At 36.7% G+C, this 25,815-nt stretch overlaps 6 protein-coding genes across 7 annotated transcripts in view; 2 read left to right on the top strand and 4 right to left on the bottom strand.

The window, feature by feature from the left end:
- Positions 1 to 4,540: 4,540 nt before the first annotated feature.
- Positions 4,541 to 5,485, bottom strand: LOC116346720 (perlucin-like). Its single transcript, XM_031776921.1, has 4 exons — positions 5,327 to 5,485; positions 5,180 to 5,250; positions 5,003 to 5,111; positions 4,541 to 4,827 (listed from the first exon to the last, which is right to left on the bottom strand). Exons 1-4 carry the CDS (start codon positions 5,376 to 5,378, stop codon positions 4,541 to 4,543), a joined length of 519 nt encoding a protein of 172 aa, XP_031632781.1. The 5' UTR covers positions 5,379 to 5,485.
- A 1,129-nt stretch (positions 5,486 to 6,614) lies between these two features.
- LOC116346719 (zinc finger protein OZF-like) lies at positions 6,615 to 7,706 on the bottom strand. Its single transcript, XM_031776920.1, has one exon. The coding sequence runs from the start codon at positions 7,704 to 7,706 to the stop codon at positions 6,615 to 6,617; it is 1,092 nt and encodes a 363-aa protein (XP_031632780.1).
- A 979-nt stretch (positions 7,707 to 8,685) lies between these two features.
- LOC116346726 lies at positions 8,686 to 10,644 on the top strand. Its single transcript, XM_031776929.1, has 2 exons — positions 8,686 to 8,795; positions 8,935 to 10,644. Exon 2 carries the CDS (start codon positions 8,952 to 8,954, stop codon positions 10,209 to 10,211), a length of 1,260 nt encoding a protein of 419 aa, XP_031632789.1. The 5' UTR covers positions 8,686 to 8,795; positions 8,935 to 8,951; the 3' UTR covers positions 10,212 to 10,644.
- Positions 10,645 to 10,789: 145 nt separating this feature from the next.
- On the bottom strand, positions 10,790 to 12,265 carry LOC116346725 (zinc finger protein 135-like). Its single transcript, XM_031776928.1, has 2 exons — positions 12,131 to 12,265; positions 10,790 to 12,046 (listed from the first exon to the last, which is right to left on the bottom strand). The coding sequence occupies exon 2, from the start codon at positions 12,024 to 12,026 to the stop codon at positions 10,884 to 10,886; it is 1,143 nt and encodes a 380-aa protein (XP_031632788.1). The 5' UTR covers positions 12,027 to 12,046; positions 12,131 to 12,265; the 3' UTR covers positions 10,790 to 10,883.
- Positions 12,266 to 15,012: 2,747 nt separating this feature from the next.
- On the bottom strand, positions 15,013 to 22,431 carry LOC116346715 (linear gramicidin synthase subunit D-like). 2 transcript variants are annotated; one of them, XM_031776913.1, is made up of 2 exons: positions 21,863 to 22,431; positions 15,013 to 21,748 (listed from the first exon to the last, which is right to left on the bottom strand). In XM_031776913.1, exon 2 carries the CDS (start codon positions 21,695 to 21,697, stop codon positions 15,128 to 15,130), a length of 6,570 nt encoding a protein of 2,189 aa, XP_031632773.1. In that variant the 5' UTR covers positions 21,698 to 21,748; positions 21,863 to 22,431; the 3' UTR covers positions 15,013 to 15,127. The 2 variants fall into 2 exon arrangements, with proteins under 2 accessions (XP_031632773.1, XP_031632774.1); XM_031776914.1 differs by having other exon boundaries at positions 21,933 to 22,431.
- Positions 22,432 to 24,551: 2,120 nt separating this feature from the next.
- LOC116346718 (ankyrin-3-like) overlaps positions 24,552 to 25,815 on the top strand; it is a 69,915-nt gene continuing 68,651 nt past the window's right edge. Inside the window, exon 1 of the mRNA XM_031776918.1 lies at positions 24,552 to 24,894. Coding sequence (XP_031632778.1) covers positions 24,552 to 24,894 — 343 coding nt within the window. The remainder of the gene's footprint in view (positions 24,895 to 25,815) is intronic.

Genomic DNA, 25,815 nt, shown 5'->3' with positions numbered 1-25,815 from the left:
TTTTTAGAAAAAAAAATATTCTGAAAGTTTGAAGAAATTTCTATGCACATTGGGAAGTACTTTCCATAAAAAAAATTTTTTTTGACTTTTGTATGAAAAGTGTGTCGAAAATGATTTGTATCGCAAAACTATTATGAGATTCGGTTGTGCCAAAAAGAAACTCCTGTGAAATACGTTGTGAATTTTTAATCAAATTGCTTCAAATTCATCAAAATTTGAATTTTTCAAAAAATGTCCGAGCTCTGGCGCAAAAGCCATTTACAGTGTATACCTTATTTCTACACATTTGTGGACTCTACTGGATGTCCGCAAGAAGATGTGGGATAGACCAGTATTGATTTGTCTTCGAACAACAGGTTCCAGTTGCTTTCCATTTATTTCTTTTATTGTTTATCTACAAATCTTCCTTTCTGAATATTACTAAACCATAAAGAATAACTTTTCCACACTAGGTCTATGGAAAAGTAATAAGGCCAACACAATATTTTTTGAACAAATACAACATTTATTATTATAAAATTAATTTGAACATTTTATATTTTCACATTTTGATTAATGAATTTATGTCCCAATCAATAAACATATCATTGATTTTATCTGTACTGAACAAATTTTTCGATGCCATTTATCGTATGACACGAATGCACTCAAAATGTTCTCATTGCTATGACTCTCCTTACAGCTTTATCGTAACTTAATATTCTTAAAGTGTCGGAAACTATGACTGCAACGGATGTTTGGAGAGTGGGTAAGAATCGGCGCGCTTGATCTCCACCAAACCACAACTGTTCGTTGATGAAATAGATTTCATTTGCAAATAATGTGTTTCATCCATAAAAATGGTTATTTTGGATGCATTCTTCAGTTTGGCACGTTCTTTATCCAATGATTGCAGCGTCGTTTTTACATCATTCCAAATTTGGTCTTTCAAAGAAATAATTTTAAGTTTTGGTGAATGTCGCACAAATGGAATGAGATCATCGATTGATCTAGCATCATATGTGTGAAATTCAACCAGTTCTGTCATTTTCTGTGCTAACACTTCGAACTGCGGATCACTTCTATGGTAAAAGTTGCAAAAATATAGATATTTTAGATTCGGCATACGATCAACTATATCAAAGGATTTTCTATCTCGATCAACTACATTACAGTGAAGACCTTCCAAAAACGAAATCTCTGTCTTTGGATGAAGCAAATAGTCCAATTGGATACTTAAGTCTTCAATTTTCAAGTGTAATCTTTTAATCTGATGATTTCTATGAAGTAAATATACATTTTCGATAATTTGGTTCATATTCATGAAGTTCTCCGTCGTTGTTATTTCCAACACCAAATCATCTAATTTAATAGCGGTTTCAAGAAGCCAGTTTGTTGCTTTGCTTGGACTTTGTGCAGTAAATGTTTTTAAATTTTGATTTCTTACAACGAATTCCTTCAGCTCAACCGGAAAATCCACTGACACCCAGCGTAATTGCTTGAGTGTTGGATATGTGTGTGAAAGTTCGTTAGATTTTATACTAACAAGTGTCAAGTATTCCAAATTTATACAATGCTTCAATAAATTATGAATTGACGAGCAATCAAATAATATAACGATTTCGACATTTTGCAGGGCATCCTTTGAGTGGTCACAATGTGTGGCGTTCATTTCATATCCAAAGCCAGGATCACGATCGCGGACGTGGAAAGTTATCGATTTTAAATTTTGATTCATTTTCTGTCCAATTATCTTAAAAGTCTCAATTGGTGCATGTGAACAGTATATTTGTGGCATGAGAAATTGAAACGATTGAAAATATTTCCTTTGAACTATAAATTTAAGCCTTTCAGAGCCTTTGGCAAATGTGACGCTGCTATTTTTATATGTCTTACGAAAATGTTCGTTGGCAAGCGAATAAAATCGCTTACAGGTCATTTTTATTTTGGCCACTTCTTTGATTGACAACCAATCAAGGATCTTCAGAATACAATCGTTATTCAAGGCATAAAACTCGGTTTTCAACTTTTCAGTTGGGTTTTTGTCTTTTTCGCCCATATTTTGCCGCTTGGCCCCACTCATCTTGAATATAGTTTTTGATGACTATGTCGTTGTTAATGATTAATTTAAAACAAAACTCACCCAAAACCAAATATTTTGAAAAATTGATGATAACGTTGGTATGTTTATAACTAAATGTAAATAGTTTACTCAATTCGGCGAATCTTAACTGAATAATTTTACATCGATTAGTTCAAAGGTTAAAAATTGTTGAAAATTTAAAAGAACGTACATCTGTGTCGATGTTTGTAAATAAACTAATTTTAACTATAGTGAGAAACAGATACCGGTGACTAAAAAGTGATTTGTAAACTATGGAAAAGGACAAAGCGCAAAGTTCATTCCACCCACAGGTGGAATTTAAACAATAGGTTCCATTTTGTTCTTTTCTGTTTGTTTGCTTTATTGAATACGAAAGCAATCGAAATACATTATTTACACGTTGGTTCCAAGAAAGACTGAAAGCATCCATTTCTACCTGCTGTCAAGAATTGGCATCATCAATTGTTTTAGTTATTTTTAAGACATGTTTATTTTGCATGGTATCTGTGACAAAGAAATATCCGACCACATTTTCGTCTATGGCATAGCCCACGCACACTAGTCTCGGAAGAATCATCGAATGATCGACTCATCACCGGAGGCGTTCGAAGAATTTTTGAAGTGTTTTTACCACGGCACTGTCACATTCAAAATGAAAAATATACCGGAAATTATGGATTTGGCCAACAAATACGATGTCCCTGATTGCATGAATGCATGTACCAAATTTCAGATTGACAAATTTAAAGCGATCGACATTTGGTGGGCCTATGAATTGGCCAGTTTACATGAGAATCAAGAATTAGTAGTATACTTCTAGAATTGAAGCAATTTTGCGGTGGATACGTCGTTTCGAATAGTGATAAAGTACTAAATTCGGATGAATTTCTCACTTGCAGTCAACAAGTGTTAAGTGAAATTTTGAAATTGGACATTCCTCGCAGAGAATCGATTATATTCGATCGATGTTTGGCTTGGGCAAAGAATGCATGCCAACAAAGCGGCATAGATGAAAATATTCACTTAAATATACGAGACCAATTGGGCGATTGTTTGTATTTGATTCGATTTGGAACAATGACAATTCAAGAATTTTCGGAAGTCACACTCAAATGTGAAGGGATATTTACGAGTGATGAAATGGGCGATATAATGCGTTCGATATCGTTGAAGAGAACTGTTTCGAAGAAATTCAATCAAAATCCGCGATTTTACTGGGATGAAAGCAAAATTTGGCAATGTTGCCCCTCAATAAAAGAAACTATGTTAATTCAAAGTCGTGAAATTGTTTTCATTACATCAAATAAAACTACGTTGCTTGGAGGTGTGTGTTTTGAGAGATCATGGAAAAATAATTCAAGCGCCAAATTCAGCATTATCGAGATAGAAGGCCAATCATTTGCTACTGAAACCGGAAAAATTCTATTCGAAGAGACAAAGGAGTTTCCTAAGAATGAGGGAAAATATTTCAAGCTACCGACTCCAATCATCATCGATGCGAGCAATACATATCAATTTCGTTTCGAATTTCAAAACCATGAAGTACAAAGCGGAAATGCGTATTCCAGGTGTTCCAGTCTTGGGGAATTCAATTCGGAGAATGGTCTAATCATAACATTCAAAAATGTTGACAGACGCAAGCATATAGTTGAATTTTTGGAGCTAATCGATTATTAAGCAGTACTGTTGGAACTGGTGCGGGAGACTTGATCAAGCCAATTGGTTCTAATTATTAGAAATTCTAATACGATAAAACATAATAATTTCATAACATTCATAAAACACATCATATAAACAATTAAATAATAAAAATAATAAAACAATTTAAACATTAAAATGAAGAAATTTGATTTAAAAAATTATATTTTATTGCATATAGCACTCTTTCAAGGATGGAATTTTATATAAATCTACCTGTCTTTAAATCGACTTATATTTGAAAAAATTAAAATTCAAAAATTTATTTTTTATCTCAAAAACAAAAAATTGAAAATTTGGTTTGGGAGCAATGAGCGGATGTGAAGACTTCAAGTCTCTTTGAGCCGACGGTGGCGCATCGAATTTCAAAGGGGACGTCAATGTAATTTTACAACTCAAATCGAAACTAAACAGCGCGCCAATTTTAAAAATTTGCTGTCATTTCCTCCCATTGTTTGGGAGGCACCTTTAGTTTTGGTTGAAATTTCATCAAACTTAGTGATATTACTTATTTTCGTCAGAAAATAAGATTCACAAGTTTTCATGGTGATTGGGTCGCAAGTTGAAAATTCCTTTATATCTTGAATCTGGGGACTATAAGACATGTTTTCCCAAGTGGCCACCAAATTGTGCCAAAAATGTTCCACCCTAATGCTGAATGCTATGATCATAATAGTTTGAAGAATTATGTTAAAATGACACAAACGTTTTAAATCGTGTTCACCAGTCAATTTATTTCTATCATAATATTCTTTTCTTTCAATTTGTACAATATTCATATTCAATCAAATCTTGTTCACAAATAAAATACATTTCCGTAAAACAATTCTCATCATTCCATTTCTGAGCTTGAAAATCACCGTACGAGTTTTTACCAATAACATTCACACAAGTTTCTACTTTGTTGGTGTTGTATGGTTGATTCTGATTGTCTGGTTGTCCAGGTGTCCAATTGTTAAAAGTAATTTGTTTACCGCTGCCCACCCACTCCCACAATACTTCATCTATTCTTACTCCTGATGTCCAGAAATTGGCAGTTTCATGACCTATTTTCAAAGAAACAGAAAAAACACTACACTGCTTTTCTGGCAATTTCTTTTTATATATTAATGTCTAAAGTTCTGTGAACTGTAGCTCATTTTAACACGTTTTTCATGTCCGAAAATCTGAACTCTAGTCTTTTGCTATAACACGATTCAAAATTTTTACATGATATATTACCTGCGTCTACAATTAGCTTCGCGATTCGATCGTTTTCTTCTTTTGATGTAATGCTAACCAAATTCATGCCAATGGAACGGCAATGTGATAAAGATTTGAACCAATTTGCCTAAATTTTTTGATATCAAACAATTATAGTATTAAGTTTATTCAATTCATATTTTCTACTCAATTCACCTTAAATGTAATTAGATAATATTTTTTGGTCGATTTATGCTTCGGATAGAACATTTGACCGAAAATCGGCACTGAAATATTATTGAAGAAAAAAGAGAATCGAATGTAATGGAGAAAATTGAAAATTTTAGTTATTTTATTGTATACTCATTAATGCAAACAGCAAAAGGTTCGAAATTATATTTGGCCTCATTTTCATCTGAATAAATTATTTGAATTATTTCTAAAAATTGGTTAAATGTTTGAGAAGGAAAATGTTTTTATTTTCGTCAACACCACACCACCGTTCAACTATTTTTTAAAACTCGATTTTTGAATTTTCAATAAGTGAAATGCACAGTTTTTATGACTGAACTTGATTTAATAAGTCATAAACAATAGACATAGTGAATTTACAGCTCTAAATTGTAGAAATGATAAAAGCCGAAATTTTATATATATTTTAATTCCTTTGCTGTTATCGGCTGTTATTTAAACAGTGTTTTCAAAAAGCTTGGTGTATCTTATCGGAAGCAGACGATATTTTTCAGAAGGAAACATTTTTTATCAAAACATCCAAACAACTATTCACAGAGGCCTAAGTTCCAATAGCAAAAGTTCAGTTAACCGACTTTGAACTTACTTTTACCAGAAATGAATTACTGGAGTGCATGTCCGGACATTTATTTTCTATAAGTTTGGAGTATCCACACCTAAAGCTTCCGAAAGTGAAACTTGAAAAAAATTCCGGTGAATCGTCAATATCTTTGTTAGATAGAGATATAACCTTAGCTTCTGAATTATTTTCGACCTAGATTGGTCAAATAAAAAAAGTAAGTTATATGCTCAAAATAAAAGAAACAATTCATGCCAAAACAAAATATTATCTTCGAATTCAAATTTCTTGGGATTTGAGAAGGTCATCCAACAAGAGAACCAACTGTTTATGTCAAAATATAACAAAAATTCACTTTGCTTGCTTGGAATATGTCTCAAAGTTTTTGAGATAATTTAGTATGGTGATATCATTTTGGCAGGAACTTGGAACCGCATATTTCCATCGAATTTCTGTCTAGAGGAAATGTTACAGTACGACGCGCGATACGAGCAAACACAAGGGCAATATCAAAAACGCGTAGATTTTAAGATATGGATTTGAATGCTTTAGTGAATCCAAACCAAAATCGTAAATATGTCATGGTGAATCTAATTCAATAATGCAAAAAAAAATAGTACAAAACATTTCATTTTGTCTTATCATAAACTAACTTAAGCTTGCATAACGCATGATCATAATTACTATAAATGTAGGTTAATTTCAAAACCATTTCTAAGAAAGATAATTGTTTGACATTGAAATAAAAGAAGACTAATCTTGACATTTTATTGGTTTTTTTCTATTTAGGTTAACGAAAGTTGTTTTCATACGTATTTTTTCAATTATTTTGCATGACCGTTAGTTATGAGTTACGTTTTTCATGTGCCCATAAGCGTGGCATTGTTGTGAAAAACGGGCTGCACACAAGTCGCATGAAAATGGTCGTTCACCAGTATGGTGAACACGAGCATGGGTCTTCAATTGGAATGAATCTCGCATTGAACATTTGCATAAATAGCACTGATAGGAGCGACGTTTGCATCGTTGTTCATGTGCATCCTTGTCGCCTTGTTCTGAAAACTTCTTCCAGCATTTTGAACAACGAATCAGTTGTTTTTTGTTCTGAGTTGTCAAATGTCGCTTAACTTCACTTCTTTGACCGAATGACTTTCCACAAGTGCCACATGAAAATGGTTTTTCACCAGTGTGCTTTGATCGCATGTGCAACTGCAAGTGGCCTTTGTGATAGCATTTGAACGGGCATAGATAGCAGTCGTATCGCCGGCCAGTGCAACGATCTTCATGCGATTTCTCCTGGGTTTCTTCACCAAATCTCTGCCCACATTTCCGGCAGTCGAATGGCAGTTGTTCAACATGGGATCGTGAATGCATATTAAGATGATGTTTCTGAGTAAATGTTTTGGCGCAAACATGGCATTTGAATGGCTTAACACCATTATGGATTCGCATGTGTTCTCTCAGATGTGACAAAACCTGAGTTGTGCTTTTACATAAATGGCATTGGTATTGTGGCCGTTTGCATTTATTTTTGTGGTTAATCTTTTCGATTTCTTCTGTAAAGCCAATTCGGCACTTCGAACAACAGAATGGTAGTTTGGCTGCATGGACTTTTGTATGACGGTTCAGATTAGACTTGTGATTAAAAGCTTTTGCACATATTTCACAAGCAAATGGCCTCTCGCCGGTGTGTACTCGCATGTGCCGTGTGAGTATGGACTTATGCGATGCCAAAAAGTTGCATACATTACACTTGTGCTTCTTTAACTTTGGTGCGACCTGTGATTTCTTTGATGTTTTGCCATTGCGCACTTTTTTTTCCACCTTTTGGTTTCTTTCCACTTCTATTTGATGTGCTCGGCATATCATTGCAGTTTGGATTGTCAGCATTAGCGTCAACTGGACCATTATCATCGATTCCACTTTCACCATCATCGTGTGCTGTATCACATTCCTTCTTCGCGCATTCATCTTTACATTTGATTTCATCCTTGATATCGTTGTGCAAAGAGTCGTCGTCACTCTCGCTCTCCAATTTGATGGTGGCACCCGTTCCAATTGGCGACGGTGGTGGCGAGTACTGAATCATATCATTCGGCTCTTCTTTGACGGTGACTTCTTCCTTGACCTTAATTTGTGAACACTTTGGCTTGCATTTGCACTTGTGGCCAACCTTACCACCACTAACGCCATTGCATCGAAATGGATTCATCGTCTCTCTGAATCGAATACAACGAGAAACACAGAAAAGATAGATTTTCTTAAAATTCTACAACAAACATTTTTGAACTCAAAATTTAGAAAAAAGTGGTAAAATTTAATATTGGTGTTACTAGTACCGTATTAGCTTACCTCAAAATGAATTTGGTTGCAGCAGATGATTTGTGATTTCTCAGTATCAAATTTTGTAGTTCTGAGTGTGTGCTTGCCAAAGAAACAAGATGGCTGAGTGAATGAATTAAAATATTATTTCTTCTGTAGTCAACGTTGTTAACGCGCAGAATATGCTGGTCGTCAATAATAGTGTCAAACACACAGACAATCACACGTTCGAAAACTGTTTGGAGTGTTGTCGCTGACACAATCGAATACTTTGCCAGGCAACTTCAGATTTCGTTGAAATCAATTTGAAGACGATAGCTTTGATTTGGCAGAATTAAATTGAGAAAAAACTCAATTTTAATAAACAAATTATTTTCAATTATTTTTTAAAGGTTTTTAAACATAAACCAGATAGATTTTTTGTATGACCAAATTTTTTAGTATCAAATAAATTCAAATGAGAACAAATAAGAAACGATCAACTTCACGCTGATGTTGATACATACGCCTTGTGAGTTAGAGTCACCAACACAAAGCAAAGAACGCGTATATTTTACGGTCACCACAGTCAGCATTGCTTTATTGGTATTGTGTACGTGTGATCTACAAATTACTGTATGAAAATCAGAAGCAATCAGTCATTTCAAGGAAAAACACACAAAGACACGTTTCCAGCTTTTCCACAAACTAAACAAAAGGGTAAAAAGGGCTTTTCATTTTAATTTCATTGAATTTAGTTCAAGTTGATGTTTTCATAGACACCAAAATGTTTAACTCTCTACAAATTAAAGACATAAAAAGTTATTTGATATTTTTTGTACTCTTTTTTCATACCCAGGTCCGTGATTCATCACAATGGCGGAAAACACGTCATCCACCACCGGCACTAAGCTCACCGACATGGGCTTGGATTGTTTGCAGAGGATTTTCGCTTTCTCAAGCATTGATGACTTGGTGAACATTGCACATGCCAACACGAAATTAAGACCCGCTGCCGATTACATCTTCGGTCGCAAAATTCGTGGAAAAAGGTTAACATTTCGTATTATGTGCACTTATCCAAATGAATTGTATCCGGCAAAAGAAGTCGGTGAGGAGATATTCATCCAAGACTTGCAAACTGCATTACGTTTGCTACGGTGCTTTGGTCACAAGATTTCAAAGATGAAATTGTCGTACCCGAGAGTGATGCGACGAGCCCCACCCAAAGTGCTTCGTCATGCCAACGAGTACTGTTCAGCATTGACCGACATTGCGTTTCACATGATTTTCAAGTACGCCTTTGGATGGTCGCTGCAGAAACCATTCTTAAACGTGGAAAATATTAGATTTGTTAACTGTAAGTTAAGCAAAAAAATAACCAGATTCAATGATTTTTTTCCGGCAATGCGCTATTTGCATTTGGTCAACGTTTACTTGGGCAAAGTCAAATACGCTTATCAAAAGTACCACAATTTGGAGCATCTCGTGATTGATACTGGTAGAGATTTGTATACGAACATGTTTGAAACCATTCGCATCAATCCGCAGTTGCGCAATTTATCACTTCATCAGAAAGTTCCAAAATATATTCGAGCCTCAAGCAAATATTTGACACAATTGGAACGTCTTAGACTTCATGTTGGTTTGAGTGATTTGGACAAGTTTAACGTAAACTTTAAAACAGTCAAGGTATTGGAAATATTTTATAAAAACGTTGGAGTGATGTTTGGATCCATTGAGCTTACTTTTGATCAACTCGAAGAATTCATATTAAATTTGGGCAATAGCGTTTGGCATCATCAAATCATTAACTTTCTGCAAAAACATCAATCTATCAAAAAATTTACATTATTCACACATGACAACAACGTCAATGAACAAATTTTGATCGGCATCGTTGAAGCATCAACTCAATTGAAGGAACTCAACATTTCCGGTGTAATATTTCCGGTTGACGACATAGTTCGTTTTGTGCATAGCTTCCAGTTGTTCAGCTACGGATTTACAGTCAGATATCGCTATGAAGTCGACCATTTGAAAAAGCGTCTTGGCAACGATTGGATCACATCGGCTGAAGATTCAATTGATATTGAAGTGAAAATAAAGCGGAATGTCAACAGAAACATCGAATGAAAACAAGGCTCCAGGAACCGAGCAGCAAGAGGATGAAATAGTTCCTCAAAAAATAAAATATTGAACAAAATATCTCGTCACACAAAGCGGAATCCAATTTATTCATTATTTTCTGTAATTCTTCAATATTTCACATCGATTCGTCTGAATCAAAAACTATTCATCAAAACAAAACATTTAATACCACGCAACCACATTTTTCATACAAAAATAAAGTTTCTCATTTGAAAAGAACATCGAGGTCTCCGAAAAATCTTTGCGTAAAATGACTTTTAGACTGACCCAAATCTGAATTATCTAATATAGGAAGCGATAATAATAAGAATGTCAAACTAAAAATTCATGCCATTCAGTTTTATGTCCCAGAACATAGACTCGCTGTAATCCATGTAACGGCGTTGATGACATTAAATAATTTTAAAGAATTAACTTTTGTACTTATCTAAGATCTGAATTATAGAAACAATTGAAACAAACCTATCTTGCAATAAAAGAATATTCATGTTTAAAGAAAACTTTCAAGTTAATTTTATTCATCGAAAAATGGGTAAATGACATAATACATTCAAAATGGGTCGTTTTGTTTGACTATTTATTGAAGTTTGATAACAGAAGTCGAATTCAATGTATCTTGTCTTGTTGAGTCTTGATGCTAGTGTAGTATGGTTTATACTATCCGTTGATAATTACTTGTGGAATTTTCATATGGACATTGTAATGTGCTTGTTGAGTAAAGCATTTTGAGCAGTATCCGCATTGGAATGGCTTAACGCCAGTGTGAGTTCGCAAGTGTATTCTTAGCGATGAGAGGTCATTACTTTTAAACTGCTGGCACACATGACATTGATAACCACGTCGCTTGCAATGTCCTTCATGATCACCCCTTTCCGCTTGTTGATTGAAGTTTCTGAAGAAAATTGAACATTTGAATTTCAATGGTCGTGGGTTGATGTGAATTCGCATGGTGTGCCGTTTCAAACTCTCGGCCCATTTGAATTCCTTCGAGCAATCATTGCATTGGAATAGTCTTTCATCATTGTGCATTTGCATATGCCGCTTCAAACAGTGTTTGTGCAGAGTAGAGTATTTCTTGCATGAAAAACACTCGTAACGTTTAACTTTGCAATCGGCTTCGTGTTCCATCTGTTCATTGCTGGTGGAGAATCCTTGCAAACAATTTGAACAACTGAACAGAAATTCGTTGACGTGCGTTTTCATGTGATATTGAAGACGATGTTTTCTATTGAATCGTTTTGGACACAAGGTGCATGAGAACGGCTTCTCACCAGTATGTGTGACAATATGTCTTTTCAAATTGGATTTTGTCGAAGAAGAATACTCGCACATAGGACATTCGTGCTTTTTCCCAATCGGCTTCGCGGCAGCTTGGTCCTTTTTGTCATTGTACCTTTTGCCTTTGCAGCCATCGTTGCCTGTGGTTGCTTTACCCTTAGATGTAGTCGCCTTTTGTTCATCCTTATCCACTGATCGCTTTGGCGCACCACTTTGCTGGTGACCACTAGAACCATCTTCAGATTTCTTTTCGTTATTTTCCGTTTTCACCTCTGGTTTAACCTCAACACCATCAAAATCGATTATCTGGTCGATTTGGTCAGCGCCAATTGCATTGCGGGGTCTGTTGTCGGCCAATTCTGATGTCGGCACCACGATTTTGTTACCTGCATCTTCTGGTTCTTCTTTGATCGTTGGCTCTGCTTTTATTTCGGCTTCAGTTAATAGCAATTTACTTGCTTCTGATGGCATTTTCTTCGGCCAGTTTTTATCGGGTGGTTGTCTGTCTCGACGAACATGCATTGCGACAAATAATTCACGTACTGTCAATTAAAATAATTTAATTTATTAACAAAAACAAATATTGTCAAAAGAATACAAGAAAATCTATCACAACATTAACTCACCTCGAAATAATTTCAATGGCAACACAAAATTCAAGTTCAATCTATGTTTTCAACGCAAAATTAATTTGTGAAATTCTTGTTGTGTGCTCAACCAATATGGCGGAGTGAATGAATAAAAATATTATTTCGTTTGTTGAATACGTTGCTGTTGCGCAGTAAAATATGCTGATTCAAGGAATAATGAACACATACAATCACACAAACTGTTGACACAGCTAATGTTCGGAATGTGAGTGATTGGCGTGTTGCCGCTGACACATTCGAATTCCTTGCCAGACCTTGCGAACTTCAGATTTCGAAAACGAAATTCGATTGGCTTTTTGAACAATGAAATTATAATTCTTTTTTAAGAGGATAATTTTTACCATTTACTTTGGATTTGAAATATAAAATTTTCTGGACATTTTCTGATGTGAATTTATTTGCCCAAATGAATCTAGATTAGAATCAAATAAAAGAGGATCAACTTTACGATGATGAATTTAAGTAGTAAAAGTATCCAACTTACTGTCAATACAGTCAGAGTTTTTTTTTTAGTTAAATGGTTTATGTAATCAATGAAGCAAAGTGTACAAATCAGAAGAAATCGATCATATCAAGAAATAAAACCTTCAGACACGTTTCCAATTCATTCTGCAAGCATTCAAAAACTGTAAATATACGAAGAGGTAAAAATCACTGAATTTGGTCCAAATTTCTGTAAAAATTGACAAGCTACGCTTAGAAAGTACTTAAATTGTGTCTACTCTTCTCTCATTCTCAGGTCCGTAAATCATAAAAAATGGCAGAAATCCAAGCCAATGAAACTTCATCTACAAACGGACCAAAGATAACCGACATCAATTTTGATTGTTTAGAAAGAATCTTCGGCTATTTAACCATAGGTGACTTGTTGAACATTATGCACACCAACAAGCAAAGCAATTGAAGCCAATCGCTGATTTTGTCTTTGAACATAAGTATCGCACGGAAAAGTTCTCTTTTCGCATTACATGCCGCTATCCCAGCGCATCTTATCCAACAAAATATGGTGACAAAGAGATATTAATTCAGGATTTGCAAACTACGATTCGGCTGCTGCATCAAATTATTTTCGAATTGTAAGCAAATGTTTGCCACATTTGGAACGTCTTGGGCTCCATGTTTATTCGGGCGATTTGGCCAGGTTTGATGGTAATTGCAAAGAATGACGGAGTTGTGGACGGACCTATAGAACTCGCATTTGATCAGATTGAAGAATTCACACTGGACATGAAAGAGTACTTTTGGAGCCATTTATTCACTGACTTCCTACATCAAAACCAATCCATTGTCAAATTTACACTGCACTCGATTGACAACACCAATATCAATGAACAGACGTTAATCGATATCGTTGAAGCACTACCACTGTTGAAGGAACTCAACATTTTTGGCATAGTATTTTCGGTTGACGACATACTAAGCTTTGTGGATAACTGCCAGTTGATCGAATACGGACTTACCGTCACCTACCACTATGAAGCCGACCAGTTGAAGGAGCGCCTTGGGGAAGAATGGACTGTATCACTTGATGATTTGGACGTGAAAATGAAGCGTAAAATTTAAACGAAAGACAAACAAATGCGCAAATTTCAGTTTCCAGAACCAGCATAAACGAATTTTATTCCGAAAAGAAGACAGTTTTTCTCTTAATGAATTGTATTTACTCATCTCACAAATTTTCATTATTTTCTCTTGTTAAAATGTTGAAAAATGTAAAACTTAAAACAAAATAATTACAATTTTTTACGTGTACTCTAATCCTGGTCAAAATCTCACAATTTTGTGAAAAAAATTAAGAAAGAAATAATTTTTCTAGTGAAATAAAGAAAAGAACTAGAAGGAACTGATTTATTTCTTCCTTTAATGAAAACCCATAATAAATTCCATTTTATATTTCAACATTTTTTGTATTCACTATAATTTACATTCTAAATTTCCTATAAGTTGTTTTACTTTTCCGCACACACCTAGTGTGTAAGGTAAAGTATTGGAATCGGTCGAAAAATTGACATCCTCAAAAAACATGTTTTCTGGGTGTTTTAGGAGCCAGGAAACACGAATCTAGCATTTTTTCGATGTCCGAATGTATGTGCGTGGTACCCTGTACGCTGTACGCTGTACGCAAAAATTTGTTAACACGATAACTTTCAAAGAAGAAAAGTAATTCAAAATCTGACTTCACAGGATGATTGGGGGTGCCGAGGAATAGAAACCATTAGATTTTGAGTGACTTTGGTTGATACAGTGAAGTGTCATGTCTGGTGTGATGCCCATGAGCATCCATGGAAAAAATTCAATTTTTCCTCCAAAAGTGATATTTAATGTATTCTTAAACACTCAAACATATGTATAGGGGGGTATTTGGGTACGAGAAAACCGAATATGACGCTAGTTTTGCGATACAATTATATTTCGACACACTTTTCATACAAAAATTTCAAAAAAATTGGATTTTTGTATGAAAGCCATGCCTGTATGATATCGTAATAAGCTGAAACTTTGCACAGGTTATTTTTATCACACAAAAATTCCATTCCGAAAGTTTGAAGACATTTCAACGCATATTAGGAGTACCTTCCGAACAAAATTTTGGATTTTTCGCTCAAAAACAAAATTTTGTATGGGAAGTACCCTTAATATGCGTTGAAATTTCTTCAAACTTTCAGAATGTTGACTTTTTGTGAAAAAAATAACCTCTGCAAATTTTCACATGATTACGATATCATATAGGTGTGACTGCGATACAAAAATTCTCATTTGTAGTAGTTTTTGTATGAAAAGTGCTTCGAAAATTATTTGTATCGAAAAACTAATGTCAGATTCAGTTTTCTCGTGAATTCTTTGAGTAAAAGATTTGTAATAAATGCATGTTGTGGATCACAGTGCGGAAAAGTTCATCTTACGGATGTAAGACATTTTATTTGTAGTGTCAAAGGAGACTTTGTTGATATTACATAAAATTCGGAGCAAAATTTACTGGTTAGAAAGCAGTGCTTCAGTAATTTTTCGTCCCAATAAACGTCTATTATCTGTATCTTTCATCATTGTAAAATGATCACCGCTAACTGGTATCACGTGAAAATCTGTGGTAATATAGTAATTTTCCCAGCCAAGTTTTGTTAGATTATAAAATGCTTCACTGTGTTTCTCAGCGCCATCCAATAATTGTGATGCCTTGAATAAGCTAACTTTAATCGGAAGTGATTCAATCTTGTACTCTTCGCAAATGCTATGGTAATGGATTTGTTGTTTTGACAACAAAGCTTCCCAATCGATATCGGCATTATTTAAATCGACTTTGTTCTTCTTTACTTCTTCAATGGCTTCATTGGGAGGTAATTCACTGACGCGGACCCACCAATTTGACGTTTTAATAGACGGATACTTATGTTCTAAAAACTTTAAAAAGCTTTCCGTTTCATTGAATTTGCACATTTTTAGAATTGAATTGGTATCGATTAAGCCCAAGAATGAAACAGGATAGCCACTGCCTATGAGTTGTTTTGCTATTTCATGGGCTAGAATACCCCCAGCAGAGTAGCCAGCAAGGCCACAAGGACCATTGGGACGTGCTTTCTTGATTAGTGGAATCATTGCATTGGCCATTTCCTCAATGGACGACGGTTGTTCTTCCTCTGGCGACAACCATGGTAAAACGTAAACGGGAATACTTTTTTCAATCTCACGTGCTAGCTCAAAAGTATAAGAAATATCTCCGTAGCCGTCTGGTAACAAAAATAGAGGTGTTTTATCACCAGAGTGACGAACTGGAATGGCTGAATCAGAATACGATCGGTCGGCTGAGTTTGTTATTTTGTTTGCAAAATTTTTGAGGATTGGAAATGAAAATAGATCCCGAACGTCAACATGTACACCATAGAGCTTTTTGGCTTGATTTATGAATTGCATAACTTGAAGCGAATGTCCGCCCAATTCGAAGAAATTGTCATGTCGACTAATGCGGTCAATACCTAGCAGTTTACTCCAGAGTTTGGCAATTTTTTCTTCCATTTCACCTTTTGGAGGTTCATACGATTGACGAGCAAATGCTTCATCGTCTGGAGCTGGTAGTGCACGTCGATCCAACTTGCCGGTTGGTGTAAGTGGTAAGGATGATAGACAAACATAAGCCGCCGGCACCATATAATCAGGCAGTAAAGATGCCAAATAAGCGCGTAAGGTCTGATTCAACGATGCGTCGGGATCAGCAACCACATATGCAATTAAACGAGCTTCAGAATCAGGTGTTTCACGGCATGATTGTACAACTGCTTCGCGCACTACAGCATGTTCAAGTAACCGGGCTTCAATTTCACCGGGCTCCATTCGAAAACCACGAATTTTTATCTGCTGATCAATGCGTCCTAAAAAGACGAGACTACCATCAGGTCGATAGCACGCCAAGTCACCGGTGCGATACATGCGTGCCCCCGAATCACTGAATGGATCCGGCAGAAAACGTTCGGCGGTAATTTTGGGCCGTTTGAAGTAGCCACGTGCCACACCAGCCCCACCAATATACACCTCTCCTGTGGCTCCTAATGGAACCACTTCACCTTTTGCGTCTAGTAGATAAATGCGAGTGTTGGCAATGGGACGCCCAATCGTTTCAATTGCAGCATCACCTCGTTTATACTGATGCCATGTTGAATAAGTGGTCGTTTCAGATGGACCATAGAGATTTGATAGTTTTTCAATTTGCGTATGTGTAAAAATGCGATCTATTAAGTTGGAATTTAACGGTTCGCCTGCAGTGTTGAGAGCGCGGAGTGAAGGTGGTATGATTCCTGCATTTAGTATCGTACTCACTACAGAAGGTACAGTATTGAGCAGAGTGATTTTAGACAGTTTTTGTGTCATATTGAGAGCATCGGGTACGATATGTATCGTCTTTCCCACCGACAGCGGAGCGAAACATTCAAAAATCGACAAATCAAAACCAACAGAAGTTGAAAACAATGTATGATCCAAGTCTTCGGCTGTGAATACTTCTTTGCACCAACAAAGAAAATTTGCTGCATTCCTATGTTCAATCATTACACCATTTGATGTACCAGTCGAACCGGAGGTATAAATCAAATATGCCAAATGTGATGGAGTGAGTCTCAGTTTGTCCGGGTTGGGATTGTCGACCGAAAGGCCAGCAGGCAATGCTTCATCCAAATTTACCATTGGTACTTGATGATCTCCTAGGGCTTCCCGACCAGCGTAATCCGCCAATAGACACAACGGTTCAGCATCTTTCAATATATGTTTCAAACGTGGACTCGAGTGGACCGGGTCAAGTGGGACAAAGGCACCGCCGGCTTTCAGGATACCCAGCATAGCTATTAGTAATTTTAGGCTACGCTTGGCGCAAAGGGCAATACGATCGTCTGGTTTGATTCCTTTTGCAATTAAGTAATGTGCCAATTGATTTGCTTCGGCATTGAGTTCAGCATAGGTCAAAGTGCTTCCATCACTCTCAACGGCAATTGCTTGTCCATTGCATTCCACTTGCTCTTCAAAAAACTGATGAAGATAACGAATTGATGGATAATCGACTGTCGATTCGTTCCAGCCATGCAATAACATCTCACGCTCTTCCGGTGGAATCACAGTCAATGTTCGTACAGGTTGCTGTGGTGTGTGTGCCAATGCGTTGACCAGTGATACCAGAGTCTGTTGCATATAAGCACAGATACGTGCGCCTGATATTGGCAACACCACTTGCACAGTTAGACTCAGCGAGTGAGTGTAGTCGTCCACCGCCAGATATATTGGGTAGTTTGTCTGTTCTATCTCGCGTAGCACAGTGACGTCATTTGTAGATAACTGCTCGGTATCGTGACTATACCGGTAATTAAGTAACGTATTGAAAAGAGGTATGTTGGCTGGCACACCACTGCAGCGTTCCGCCAACACTTGCGATGCATGTTCGTGAACTACTAAAGCGGTTAATCGAGCATGTGTGTGACGTACAGCAGTTTCAATTGGTGTGTCATCGATGTCCAGACGCAATGGTAGCATGTTAATCCACATCCCCATTGCACTACCATTTCCATCTCCTTCCTGTAAACGGCCAATTAATAAAGTTCCAAAAACCACGGTATCACGTCCACTAACTCGAGAAAGTACTTGAGCCCAAGCCAAATGGCACAAGCTGGCCAAGCTAACTCGCAAATTTCGTGCTTGCATTCGTAACTGATTATTAAGTTCTTGTGAAAGCTTTAGGTAAACTTCATCAAAATGAGCAATAGCTTCGTGGTAAATATCATTCAGACCAAAAGCCAGAGTCGGAGTGTCAATGTCGGCAAGCATTTCTTTGAAGAATTCAGTATGTTCGGCTGGACTAATTCCAAGATTTGATTGAGCAACTAGATTCCGGAATGGTATGGGTGTTGCCAACTGATGGACGCAGTCATTCATAATAATTTTGGCCTCTGAATGTAGTGTTTCTAGAGTGACATGATCAATAATTAAATGATGCATCAGTTGCAGAGCCACCCAGTCTCCTTCAGACGTTGGCGCGGCTACCAAACGCAATAGAGGTGCTTGCTTCAAGTCTAGACGGAAGTTACTTGCGTTAAAGCGGTCGTTCAACTGTTCTAGTGCCGACTTATTGGTATCATTTAGTGTGACTTCGGTGAGCTTCAAAGAAGCGTGACGCAATACGACCTGCACCGGTTCATTGAGGCCGTCCCAGAAAAATGCAGTCCGTAAAGCATCGTGTCTATTAATCACCTGTTGCATGGCATCTGAATATCTTTCAAGCGCCAATCGGTTTTTAAAGTGTAAATGTGTACCTAGCAAATATGGGTCACCATGTTTGGCCATTAAATGACGGAATACGATTCCATGCTGAAGTGGACCCAGCCCATAAATATCTTGAATATTTGCAACACCACCCGGAATCTGTTTAACTATTGCATCGATTTCTGCCTGAGAAAGACTGATGAGCGGCAACTTGTTTGGAGTAATGGTCGTGCAATCAGCGGTTATAAGATTGGGCGGAACGGTGATCGACTTGTGATGGCCAAGGGTTTTAGCCAGTTCAACCAAAGATGGTGCATCAAATATCTCTCGAACGCTAGTGTTCAGGCCAGCTTGACGCAATTCTGCCAACATCCGGACAATCAAGAGCGAATGGCCACCTAGTTCAAAGAAGTTGTCGTGTCGGCTTACTCGTTCAATTCCCAGCAATTCACTCCAGAGAGTGGCTAGTTTTTCTTCCATTTCACCGTATGGAGCCTCATACATCTGTCGAGCAAATGCGTCATCGTCTGGTTCGGGCAGTGCTCTACGGTCTAGCTTGCCGTTCGTTGTGATTGGCATGGTCGACAAACGCACATAAGCGGCCGGTACCATGTAATCAGGCAATGAAAATGAAAGATAATTGCGTAAATTCTGAGCGAGTGATTTAATCGGATCAGCAACCACATATGCAACTAGTCGGGCATCGGTATCAGGATGGCTTTTCCATAACAAAACAACCGCTTCTCGAACCAGTGGATGTTCGACTAAGCGCGCTTCGATTTCACCAGGCTCAATTCGAAAACCGCGAATTTTCACCTGTTGATCTATCCGACCCATATATACTAGATTTCCATCAGGTAAATAACGTGCACGATCGCCTGTACGATACATACGTGCTCCCGATTTTTCACTGAATGGATCGCGTAGGAAACGTTCGGCGGTAAGTTCAGGTCGGTTGAGATAACCGCGACCAATAACAGCACCGCCAATATACACCTCACCTTCAGATCCCAATGGAGCCGGTTCGCCATTTGCATCCAGCAAATAAATGCGAGAGTTGGCAGTAAGCCGACCTATTGTTTCGATTGCGGCATCGCCTGGCTTATACATGTGCCAAGTTGCATAAGTCGATTCCGTCGATCCATAAAGATTATATATTTTCTGGACTTGGGTACACTTAAAGATGCGATTGATTAAACTTGTGTGTAAGGGTTCGCCGGATATAACGAGAGCATGCACTGAAGATGGTAGAGTTTCTGCATTTAGAATTGCAGTAACGGCAGATGGTACAGTATTGAGCAGTGTGATGTTCGAGGATATTTGTGTCGAAATCGCAAGTGCATCCTCCACGATATGTATCGTCTTTCCAACGGTTAATGGCGCAAAACATTCCCAAACAGACACATCAAAACCAACAGAAGTGGAAAATAATGTATGCTCAAAATCTTCAGCTGTAATCACCTCACCAAACCAATGAAGGTAGTTTGTCACATGTTGATGCTCTACCATCACTCCTTTTGGTGTACCGGTCGAACCGGAGGTGTAAATCACATAAGCCAGATGGGATGGAGTGAGTCCCAGTTCAACTGGGTCAGGATTATTGATCGAAAGGCCGACAGGCAATTCTTCATCCAAATTTACCATTGGTACTTGATGGTCTCCAAGTGCCTTTTTACCACTTTCATCAACCAATAGACAGAACGGCTTGGCATCCTGAACAATTACCATTAGTCGTTGACTCGAGTAAACAGGATCAAGAGGAACATAAGCACCGCCAGCTTTTGAGATGCCCAATATAGCTACGATCATTTTCGTGCTACGCTTGACACAAAGAGCAATACAATCATCTGGTTTAACGCCCTTTGCGATCAAGTGATGTGCCAATCGATTTGCCTGTTCATTAAGAGCACCGTAGCTAATCTGTTCTTCTTCGTGCACCACAGCGATAGCTGATTTATCGCGTTTCACTTGTTCCTCGAACATTTGGTGAAAGCAATCGCTTGTTGGATATGGTTTATCGTTTTGGTTCCACACATTGAGTAGAAGTTCACGCTCAGCGTTTGGTAACAAATTCAGTTTACTAACACTTTTTTGTGCTTGATCTCTGCTGTGGGCGGATTCAAGCAAAACCAACAGACGCGATGAAATGCGGTTGACCTCCACTTCTGATATCTTATTACTGTCATAGAACCAGCGAAATGTACCGTTATGTTCGTTGATTTGAAGTGTCAACAAATTGCCGTGGGCGCACAATGCGTCAGTATTTTCTAATGAAACTGCGTCTTGCCTGTCGATTAGAGATACAGCCAATGCCCAAGGTTGATTGCTGCCCAAACCGTTTGCAGAACATATAGCGTGTCGAACACGTGAATCGGATGAGCATGGCAAATGTTTCACCAATTTTTTTAAATCGTTCTCTACGTTGGCAGTAACGCCAGAAAAGGTGTCATTTAAGTCAATTGATGTCAAAAACGGAACCGTTTTTTCAAATCTGTGCGTAGCTGATGCGTTGTCGTCGTGGTAGTAGCTGTTTCGCTCTGATGCATCCCATCCGATCTGTATTTGGGACATTTGGGTGTCTCGAGCAATGTAAATAAACCACGCAGTAAGTAGTTTGGTAGCATTGGCATCTGCCGACGATGTTTGTAGGTTTTGAAAAGCAGTTGCAGCCCATACTGGTGGCTGAATCGAACAGCTCTGTACGATTGAAAGTTGACATGGTTCAAAGCTGGAAATACACCGATACCAATAATTTTCTAGTTTGGAAACATCCGAATGAGTGAATACACCGTCCATCTTACTTTGCATTGTTATGACCTTCAATTATTTCGACACAGTGCTGAATCTCAAAAGTAATATCTGCAAAATAAATTGATTTAAATTGTAAATTAAAAAAAAAGCAGCTGCTATACAAATGTTCCAATGTTTGAGATCAAAATAGTAAAATTTTCGTAAAAATTATTCCAAAAATACCCTTTCGAACATTTGTTTCGTAGCTGTATGTGTAGCTATTTTTCATTCAATGCACATTAAATTGGTATACCATTTTTAATTCACACATAAAATAGGAATACTTCAATTATTATTGTTGCCTTTCTAAAGCACTTTCGTTGTGCATGGAAGCCTCAATAAATCACGGTATAATATGCTATAAAAATAGACTTCGATTTACTTAATGATGTACCGGTGTTTTCGTTTTCTCTTTAATGGCTTTCGCTTGTGATTAATTTTATCATAAAACAGGTTTATGTATTGTTTAGGTTCTTTGTTAATATGAATGCAAGTGATAAAGCTTGATAAAATATCACAGCATTTTTTTCGGGGTATACTTCATTCGGTCAAGAGCGTTCAAACCCGATTGTTTCACTTTTTTGGATATTGTTCGTCAACAACTCATCTTTTCGATAATTTTAAAAATTCTACCACAATATTTATGCAATGCATATTATAGTTTAACTCTTTTAGATGTTTTTCTAGTTTCAAAGTTTATATTTCAATTTATTGTTCTATCAGCCTCATAAACACCCTAAAAACTCTTTTTAAAGCAGCCAAATTCACACATAATTGAGGATTTTTGTGCCATTGCACCTTTCAAATTATTGTAATTTGAACACTTTAGTTACACGATTTAACTATTACTTTCCAATTATGAGTTACTTTACACGAAAATAGAGAAAAAATTGATTAAAAATTACCGACAAAAAATGTTGACTCTCAGTAGTCTGAACGAAGACTGAAATGAACCATCAAAAAATTCTTCCAAATATACATTTTTGACGCAGGTATTGCTTTTAGCGACGTAAATAAAACATTCTGTTGAATGTCAACAAAACGTTGATATTATGCGTAGATTAAAAAGCAGCGTATCGGTTTTGTATACAAACATCTATAGAATATTATTCTATAGCAATGTGTTATAGAAGTATATTCGTGTGCGCTGTGATGCGACACCGCAGAATCTTTGTGTATGCGTTAAGGATTGTGTTGGTGAACATTGACACACTCTTGCTTTGTCATGCGGCAACATTTATTTATCATTGAAGCGACGCTTTTTAAATATCGTCGCGATATATATTGCTATAGAAAAGTATTCTATAGACTTTTGTACCCAAATCCAATACGCTGAATTGTAATAAATTACATATATCAAGTACAAAATGATACATTTTTGATGTTATTTATTGTTTTGCCTACACATTTATTTGATGTATATATAGAGTAGGGTGGAACATTTTTTGAATTTCGAGGCATATCTTGATGGCCACTTGAGAAAACATGTCTTATAGTTCCCAGATTCAAGTTATGAAGGCATAGCTGTCCACGAACACTAACGAACGAACCGTTCGTTCGTTCGTAGAATATTTTTTGGTCTTTTTGTTCGTTCGTTCGTTCGTAGAATCGTATTGCGTTCGTTCGTTCGTTCGTAGAAAATGAAATGTTCAGATTGTTCGTTCGTTGTTCGTACGAACAACGAACACGTTCGTTCGTTTGTAATTTATGAAAATTTATTTTCTCAAAATAAACGTATATTGTGATACTAAATGTAAATTGGAAAAACCTTAAATCTTTTTTTCCCGTTTTTCCGATGAGAAATCGTGAAAATAAGCAAAATTGACTCCCGTAAGAAAAAAAAAATCACTTTTTTTGTGTATTATACCCAGTCTCCGAGAGTTTAATATAATGTTGCCATGTGACAGCAGAAAGACAGTCGATATATTGAAAAAAAAAAATTTCGTCTTTTCGACCGTCTTTGTGCTGCTACATGGCAAGCTTATATGAAACTCTCTCAGACTGGGTATAATGCAAGAAAAAAGTGAAAAAAATGTTTTCGATATTTTTGTGCACTATACCGAGTCTTCAAGAGCAGCACAAAGACGGTCGAAAAAACGAAAAAAAATGTTTTCAATATTTTCGACTGACTTTCTGCAGTTACATGGCAACCTTATATGAAACTCTCGGAGACTGGGTATAATGCACAAAAAAAGTGAGAAAAAAAAATTTCGTACGAGAGTCAATATTTTGCTTATTTTTCACAATTTCCCATCGGAAAAGCGGGAAAAATCGATTTAAGGTTTTTCCAATTTACATTTAAATAATATTTGTTTATTTTGAGAAAATAAATTTTCATAAATTACGAACGAACGAACGTGTTCGTTGTTCGTTGTTCGTACGAACAACGAACGAACAATCTGAACATTTCAGTTTCTACGAACGAACGAACGAACGCAATACAATTCTACGAAGGAACGAACGAACAAAAAGACCAAAAAATATTCTACGAACGAACGAACGAACGTTCGTGGACAGCTATGACTTCAACCAATGGTTTCCAGAAATGCGTCGTTTGGAGTTTTGCTACAATCGCTTGGACAGCGTCAAAAACGTCTATCAAAAGTACCCCAACCTGGAAGATTTCACAATTAATTTTATGACTAATGCCGAATTGGAAACCATCCGTTTCAATCCACAGTTGCGCAATTTATCACTAAATCTACACAGATGTACACCGGATTATCTTCATGTTGCAAGCAAACACCTGACACAATTGGAACGACTTGTGCTCCATATTTCATCGCATGGAATTGGTCGTTTTAAGGTGGACGTTTGATTCAAGACGGTTAAGATATTCGAAGTCGTTTACGACAAATTTGGCTCCAGTAGGATGCTTCCAATACCCGACAAACTCAAATTCGATCAAATTGAAGAATTCACACTGAACTTGGGTCTAGACTTGGGTGTAATAATGTGGAATCATCGCGCCATTAGTTTTCTCCAACAGCACCAATCTATCACGAAATTCACATTGCGCTCAAGTGCCACCAACATCAATGAAAAAACTTTGGCCGAAGTCGTTATTGCACTACCACTGTTGACGGAACTCAACATTTTCGGTGTAGTATTTCCGGTTGATGATATACGTCGCTTTATGAACAAGTTCCAGTTGATCAGCTATGGATTTACAGTCAGAAGTCAAGAACAAGTTGACGAATTGAAGAAACGCCTTGGTAACAAATGGACAACATCCATTTCAAAGATTTTTGATGTAAAAATGCAGCGCAAAGTTTAATAAAATGACGAAGAGACCTTACAAGAATATCAACTGTAGTTTCCAGGAACAAATCTACATGAGCTGACATCAATATTCAATAAGAAATTGAACAAAATATCTCGCCAAACAAAGCGGAATCACATTTTTTCATTCATTATTTTCTATTATTCTTTAATATTTCACATTGATTCATCTAAATCGAAAACGATTCATTAAAACCAATATTGAATACCATGTCATACTCGTCCTCGAGTTTACCGAAAAAAAACTTCTTAAAATGAAACGCCTTTTCAAATAACGCAAACTTGAATTATCTAATATAGAAAGCGATAATAATAAGAATGTCAAACTAAAAATTCATGCCATTCAGTTTTATGTCCCAGAACATAGACTCGCTGTAATCCATGTAACGGCGTTGATGACATTAAATAATTTTAGAGAATATCTTTTGTACATATCTCGGATCTGGATTATAGAAACAATTAAAACAAACCTATTTTGCAATAAGAAAATATTCATGTTTAAAGAAAACTTTCAAGTTTATTTATTTCATCAAAAAATGGGTAAATGACATAGATTCAAAATGGGTAGTTTTGTCCGACTATTTATTGAAGTTTGATAACAGAAATCTAATTCAATGTATCTTGTCTTGTTGAGTCTTGATGCTAGTGTAGTATGGTTTCTGCTATCCGTTTATAATTACTTGTGGATTTTCAAATGTCTGTTGTATTGTGTTTGTTGAGTAAAGCATTTTGAACAGTATCCGCATTGGAATGGCTTAACGCCAGTGTGTGTTCGCAAGTGTATTCTTAGCGATGAGAGGGCATTACTTTTAAACTGCTGGCACACATGACATTGATAACCGAATCGCTTGCAA

The sequence above is a fragment of the Contarinia nasturtii genome, unplaced genomic scaffold, assembly GCF_009176525.2.
Source record: "Contarinia nasturtii isolate CC-2019 unplaced genomic scaffold, AAFC_CNas_1.1 Cnas_scaffold_1634, whole genome shotgun sequence".
Classification (NCBI taxonomy): domain Eukaryota; kingdom Metazoa; phylum Arthropoda; class Insecta; order Diptera; family Cecidomyiidae; genus Contarinia; species Contarinia nasturtii.
This window is presented reverse-complemented; position numbering and strand designations above follow the sequence as displayed.

Bases quoted from the DNA above. Each gene is read 5' to 3' on its own strand.
- LOC116346720 (XM_031776921.1), bottom strand. From the start codon at position 5,378: ATGAAAATGAGGCCAAATATAATTTCGAACCTTTTGCTGTTTGCATTA. The intron at 5,251-5,326 runs GTATACAATAAA...ATAATATTTCAG, and splicing joins TTTGCTGTTTGCATTAATGA to TGCCGATTTTCGGTCAAATG. The intron at 4,828-5,002 runs GTAATATATCAT...CTTTGAAAATAG, and splicing joins GAAGCTAATTGTAGACGCAG to GTCATGAAACTGCCAATTTC.
- LOC116346726 (XM_031776929.1), top strand. From the start codon at position 8,952: ATGGCGGAAAACACGTCATCCACCACCGGCACTAAGCTCACCGACATG.
- LOC116346725 (XM_031776928.1), bottom strand. From the start codon at position 12,026: ATGCATGTTCGTCGAGACAGACAACCACCCGATAAAAACTGGCCGAAG.
- LOC116346715 (XM_031776913.1), bottom strand. From the start codon at position 21,697: ATGCAAAGTAAGATGGACGGTGTATTCACTCATTCGGATGTTTCCAAA.
- LOC116346719 (XM_031776920.1), bottom strand. From the start codon at position 7,706: ATGGTGAAAGTGGAATCGATGATAATGGTCCAGTTGACGCTAATGCTG.